The sequence below is a fragment of the Diaphorina citri genome, unplaced genomic scaffold (genome assembly GCF_000475195.1).
Source record: "Diaphorina citri unplaced genomic scaffold, Diaci psyllid genome assembly version 1.1 scaffold3229, whole genome shotgun sequence".
NCBI lineage: Eukaryota > Metazoa > Arthropoda > Insecta > Hemiptera > Psyllidae > Diaphorina > Diaphorina citri.
This window is the reverse complement of record NW_007380640.1, coordinates 1-6,727: the sequence shown is the minus strand read 5'-3', so window position 1 is coordinate 6,727 and position 6,727 is coordinate 1. Positions and strand designations below refer to the sequence as shown.

At 41.3% G+C, this 6,727-nt stretch overlaps 1 protein-coding gene across 1 annotated transcript; it reads right to left on the bottom strand.

Annotated features, from left to right (window-relative positions):
• Positions 1-4,344: 4,344 nt before the first annotated feature.
• LOC103520111 lies at positions 4,345-6,721 on the bottom strand. Its single transcript, XM_026831359.1, has one exon. It carries the CDS (start codon positions 6,565-6,567, stop codon positions 4,345-4,347), a length of 2,223 nt encoding a protein of 740 aa, XP_026687160.1. The 5' UTR covers positions 6,568-6,721.
• Between the last annotated feature and the right edge of the window lie 6 nt (positions 6,722-6,727).

Here is a 6,727-nt window from a genome sequence, read left to right as displayed (position 1 = left end):
TTTTTTTTTTTTTTATACTAATACAACAGTAAAAGGATACCAACTTTTATATTATTATTTTATTATTATTATTTGATAATTATTATTATTATTAGTATGTATTATTATGAACATAAAATTAACGGTCATTAACGCCACAAAGGTGTCTATTAATTAGTCCTAATTCTTTTAATTGAATGTTTGATCTATTGTATTTTTTCTGGAGAAGGGACAGTTTCTGAGGAACTAAGTCGGAGCGCCCCCGCATTTTCCCGAAAGCGATGTCTGAGAGAGAGTGATTAGGGAATGGTGTGAGAGGTCTTACCCGAGAAAACACATGACTTTAATTTCGGACCAAGCTGAGTTGACTTCGAAGTAGGTGCGTCCTAGTGTATGTTCGCGATAGGTAGATGGGAAGAGTTGTGCTGAGACGTTACAAGAGAGGAAGCGAGGATCGCGCGGGAAGTGACGGTAGAGTTGGGAGCAGTGCCGTGAAGGAGGCTTATAAGGTGACCGCGTAGTGAGTGTGTCTGTACGTTGCTACTGGACAGCTCATAGACCTGAGCGAAACCACTGGGTGCGCGGTGAGCGAGGGTGGGGGGTATGTCTCTTAGGTAAGGCTATTTTATCCTGTATACTGGAATAAATGGACTAGAGAGGAGAGCGGTCGGATGCAATGCGAATCAACCATCACGCGCAGGGACGAACATTCGCATCCGTGGCGCCCAAGCTAAGGCGCGCCTCTAAAATCAGGAGCTAGCGTCTAAGTGCACGAAGCAAGGTAGCCTTGCCCGACCGAAAGGAGTATTAGGACTAAGAAGTAAGAGGAGGGAAGCTAAGAGCCCTGCGTATTTCTGGTAGGTCGTCGAATGTTCAAGGAGACGAGTTTGTAGACAATTGTTTTGTTTGTTTATTATTATATATGTATTTTTGTTAATAAGATGTGATAGTAGAATGAGAATGGTTGAAGTCATGCGAGTGGCATAATCTTCTTTTTGTAAGGACGCACGACTGGTCAGTGTGCTTTAGGAAGATAGAGTCTGAAGACGGCCTGTATGCATAGAAGCGGTTTGTGTGTTTTTTGTGTTTTGTATGCTTACTGTGTGAAAGAGGAAGATTAGAGAGCTCGGACTCGGGCGGGATACCGCCGGCTAAAAACCGGTAGGTTTCAACAGTCGATAGTAATTTTATGGAGGGTACATTACTCGCCGAGTAGTTTTTTGGGCACAGGTTTTTAACTTTAGAGAAAAAAAACTTTTAAAAATATTGCAGGATTTAGCTCGATACGCCTGGTTTAAAAGCGTGGTTGTTTAAAGGATAGAATTTGAGCGATCGACGATTCTCTTAGTAGACATTTCCATACTTTTTTAACAAAAAAAATAAAAACGAAATAGAGAAAAAAACTTTTTAAAAGATTCAGGCTTCAAACCTGCTGTAACTACAATCAACTATGTAGAGCTCGAGTAGCTGAACAGCCTAAAACTATTGTAAACCATTTTCAGCGCAAGAACTGGTATGGCGCAGGCTAGTGCGTATTCATTTAAGTAGAGCGAGATACCTTTTGACTGCACAGAACCCTATAAACATATGTAGGAAAAAGCGGTAGAATTCTGCACCATTATGCTGGAGTTTTGATCGTAAGTATGTATACCATCCTAACGGGAAGAGCATTGTCATAGGCATGTATGTTAGAGAGTCAATATGCGGGTACCTGAATTGGTTTAACAGTACAGGAAGAGATCTAGTAGCCCCTAGGTTTACCTATAAATGTGAAAAACGCAAAAAAGACTTTTAACTGCTGCTACAGGCAGGATGACGCGGTCTTTAGAAACGTTTATCTATGTAATGTTCCACTTATCGCGGAGATGGGATATGTATGCATTACACAATTTCATTAAAGTATCTCATCAAAGTCAGAACTTTTGTGCTGCCAAACCAGCCATAGAAACAGAGACTTAAAGACCATACAGTGGGTACGCATGTCAGTCAAACAGTACAAGGCCGCAGATGGCATACGCTAAACAGTATGGGTTAAAGTCTCGACGTGGTTACGTCTATTTTTAAGTAGTTCGCGCCGTCTAAGTTTTAGCTGAAGTAGTCTGATCATTTATAATCTGAAGAAATTGGCAGATCAATTATCTAGTCTTATAACAAGTAGAGTGAGAAATTCTTTTAGTCAGACATGAGGATCGTCTGAGGGCGTGAAGGTGGATTACTAGTGTTAGACGATACTCGCACTTGTACAACAGAATATGGCAAGAATTTGCTTATTGTACAACAAAAAGAGAGCATAAGAGTAATTAGGTCTACGCTTACAGTATTACCGTGAGAACTAAAGTAAACCGGGTGCCTTAAGCCGATAACCACATCATCGCTTTTCAAAGCTACTACAAGCGTGCGCTGAAGTACTCTATAGGGTTGTATCCCGTTATGGCGCAACTGGTGGCCTAAGAGTTTTACAGGCTACATACAAGGAGATGCGCCTAAAATTGTGCCCGTCTAAAACCAAATTAAACGCAGAGGTGCGCCTAAGAGCCGCGAGACATTCGCACTGGTAAGCGCTCAATACCTGAATGCGCGGAAGTCTAATATGCAAACCCCCTAGCGACGTACGATAAATATAGCCGCTAAGCCCTATTTCATGACAGCGCCCGAGTTCGAATACAACATCGCCTAAGCCTACATGGGCCTACGAGACTTTGCAAGCGCCTTACCGCTACAAGGGGCCCTAAAGAGATAACACAAGCGCCTTTAAAGAGCCTAATATAAAAGCGCCAGTACAGCATAAATAAACAAAGCGCCATAAAAAACCCGTTAAAACAGTAATGCACGCTAGGACTATCTTAGTAAAAACAATGCCTATAGTGCTATTGTGGCAAATGAATACAACCTCGTCCTAACATTCACATGACTAGCGCCAGTGATTTGACTAATTATTCAATCAAGATATGCGCTTGGTTGAAGATAATACCTGTCTAAATATAGACTTTGTTGAGCAGGGAACGCGCGTAATATTCAGTTCATTCTGGCCGAGATAAACTGATAGGGTCCTAGTTTACTAACAAGTTGTAAACACTATTACAAGTACGTACGATCACAAAGAAGCTAATACAAGCGCCTAAAGCGCTAAGAGCGCGCGGCGCCAGGCGTAATACAAGGTGGCCTAAAGCGTAATATCAAGCCGCCTAAAGCGCCAATAGCAGGCGCCTAAAGCGCTAATACAGAAGCGCAACCTTAAAAGCCGCTAATACAAACGCCTATAAGCGTAATACAAAACGCCTAAAGCTGCTAATACCCAGCGCCTAAACCAGCTAAACAAGCGCCTTAACCACTAAATACAAGCGCCTAACGCTAATACTAAGCCTAAGTGCAGGGTCTTAGCTGGCTAAACCTATAAACTTGATCGGATATAACACAACCACGATCCTAACCGGGCCCATTGCCCTTTTTTTAGTTAAGTGGCCCACGGGGGGGAAAAACCAAAAGGGCCTAATAAAAAAACCACAGGGGAAGGTTGTGCAGGACAAGGGGGACCGGTGTTATAGAAAGGGAATTCATATGCGGCTTATAGAGTAGGCTGGCTGAAACCCGATTCAAGGAAGACAAAAGGGTAAGGAGTTTACGCGAAAAAGAACGCGAACCGAAAAGGAGCTCTCGCCGGGCCCGGCGAACTCGCCGAGGACGCGACATTTGCACATTCCCGTCTGTCGCACCCTTGCGCACAAAAACTTAAGAAGTTGCCGGCTTCCAAACGGCTTTTTGTCCTTGTCCTCATCATCCCAAACGAAAAAGAAGGCACCTCATCTACGTTAAGGTTATGACCCCTCCTCGTTGCTTTTAAAGGTCGTTGGTGAATTTGTTTATTAATGAGAAAAATTTCCGCAAAAGAAAAATTGACCAACTGTTGTACCCTGAAAAAAAATCAGAAATTTGGCTGTCATTTTAATTTTATTTCATATGAATTTTATTTATTTATGTTTTTTAATGGTTCGCTTCTAAATAATTGGGTAATCTTATACAGACTTTCTGAAAAATAAATTCCCTAACGCTCTCATTTCCCCAACGCGTCTTCTTGAAGTCAGGCGTACGCACCAATCAATACATTTGTTCTTTAATATTAACGTAAGATTAAAATTAACCGGACTATCTATGAATTTAATCGGAAGAGAGGATGTCATTATAGTCCTCTCAACCACCCAGTTAAATATTGAAAAACTTTTCCATACAATTTTAAAAATTACGGAATTGCAAAAAATCCCCTTTAAAGGCGGTAAGCAAATTCGATGGCCGGCTAGATTTTAAAGATTAACATTTGGGGTGTTTGTCTGAATCATTATTTCTTAACATTTGCATTTGTCTTTTTTTTCAAGAAATAGAGACTTTGGAAAATTTTAGTGTCTTTAATATTCCCACTTTAACAATCTCTGTCCTCGGTGGGGCCCCTCTTAGGGCGTTATAATATTTCTGTGGTAAAGGCCGATGAGCTTTAGGTAATTCTAGCACGGCCTTCACTCCCTCAGGCTCATCAAGCAGGGAGGGCTTGCTGCTCAGGGTAGAACGTACGGGTGCATGATGGACGCAGTCTAATAGGTGTTTGACAGTTAGTAGGTTTTCACCACAGGAACATAGAGGGGGCGTGGTTCTCTCAAACAGGTAACTGTGAGTGACTCTAGTGTGGCCTATTCTTAGCCTGCTAAGGACTACCTCATCATATCTCCTGGACTGTTGGGATGTTTTCCAGGTCGAAATTATAGGTTTGATTTGTTTTAGTTTGTTCAGGGGGTCTGTCTGGTTCCATAAGACCTGCCAATTGTTGTAGGCCAATTTTTTTACCATGGTCTTTAAATCATCGGGGGAACAGATGTTTATTGCTTGAGTATGGCCATCTCTGTTTGCCGCTCTATCGACTTCCTCATTACCTTCAATCCCACAATGGGAAGGGCACCATATGAAAGTTAATTTTATGTTGTTGGAAGTAAGATTTCTCCACAGATCTATCACTTCAGACACTAAAGGGTTTGTATTCTTGCAGTTAGATAAAGATTTCAAAGCGCTTAAAGAGTCGCTAATGATGGCAATTTTTGAGTGAGTAGTGCCCAACAAGTTCTTAAGAGACAAAAGTAGGGCAATGATTTCAGCCGAGAAAATAGAGTTGAATTGGTTCAGGGAACAAGATTGAATTCTGCCATCTATGCTGAAAGCGCAGCTGGTTCTGTTTTCTGTTTTTGACCCATCTGTAAAGCACAATGTGTAGTCCGGGTAATTGGTATTGATAAGGGCCGTAAAGTTACTTTTGTACACATGATCTGGGGTATCTATTTTCTTCATCTTTGCTAGGTCGGTGTTAATTTCAGGCAAGTCCTCACTATCATCAGACCAAGGGGGAGTTAAATCCTTATATTCCATCATGTCACACCTATCCAATTCCTGCACATAAGCTTCAATAGCCCTGAATCTTACGAACAAGGGCTTCGGGGTCCTAGTGAACTCATAGATTCCTAATCGGCGCCGCAAAGATGTAGGGAAGAGGATATTATAGACAGGATTGGAAGGACAAGCAGAGATCTTGGTTACGTAATTCAATAACAGTTTTTGCCTTCTGATCACCAAAGGAGGAATGCCCGATTCAACATAAAGGCTTGGGACCGGACTTGTTCTTAAGGCGCCTGTGACAATTCTGATACCAATATGATGCTCAGTATTAAGTTTGGCGATAACATGATCCTTGGCAGAACCATAAATCGGGGACCCATAATCCAACACTGGAAGAACGAAAGAAGAGAAAAATTTAGATAATGAAGTTCTCGATAGACCCCATTTTTTATTACTCACTATTTTGAGGGCATTTAGAGCAGTGAGAGCTTTGATCTTTGTGTATTTAACATGTTGTTTCCAAGACATTTTTCTGTCCCAAATGAGACCTAAGAACTTTGCTGTGTTGTCAAATTTCAACTGATTTCCATTTAACATAATCAAGGGCAGAGTTGGATTTCTGGATCTAGAAAAAAGTATACACGAAGATTTGTCAATTGAAAAAGTAACACCGTTCATGTTAGCCCATTTAACTATCTCATTTAGGGTTGACTGAATACGCGACCCAAGCTGCTCTAATATCTTCCCTCGAATAGTGAGGAGAAGGTCGTCTACAAAAAGGAGACCTCTTGTGGGGAGATTAATAACATGAAAAATGTCATTCATGAATACGGCGAATAGGAGCGTGGATAAAGAGGACCCTTGAACTAAACCGTTCTCCAGGCCCTTAAAATTGGAAATAAGGTTGTTACATTTCACGGCTATTCTCCTGCCCATAAGAAAGTTGATTAGGTAACGTATCACTAACCCGTTTACCCCTAGTGCCAGAAGACTACTAATGATCTTATGACGCCACGTTAAATCGTACGCCTTTTGGATATCCAAAAGGAGGGCCAACGTACTTTCGTTCTGGGCAAAGCCCAGGGCAATTTCGTTTTCGAGATAAGCTAGGTTGTCAAGGGTTGATCTTCTTTTACGTCCACCACTTTGAAAAGGATTTAATAAGTTTCTTCTTTCCAACAACCAAAAGAGTCTCTTATTAACCATCTTTTCCATTACTTTACTTAAACAGTTCAACAAAGATATAGGCCTGTAACTAGATGGGTCTGTACTGTTTTTGCCAGGTTTTAAAAGAGGAATGATATGGGCGTCTTTCCAAGAGGAAGGAAATAGACCCGACCTCCAAATAAAGTTGTAAAGTTCAAGAATGATTAAC

Coding starts and splice junctions, on each gene's coding strand:
- LOC103520111 (XM_026831359.1), bottom strand. CDS start 6,567: ATGGAAAAGATGGTTAATAAGAGACTCTTTTGGTTGTTGGAAAGAAGA.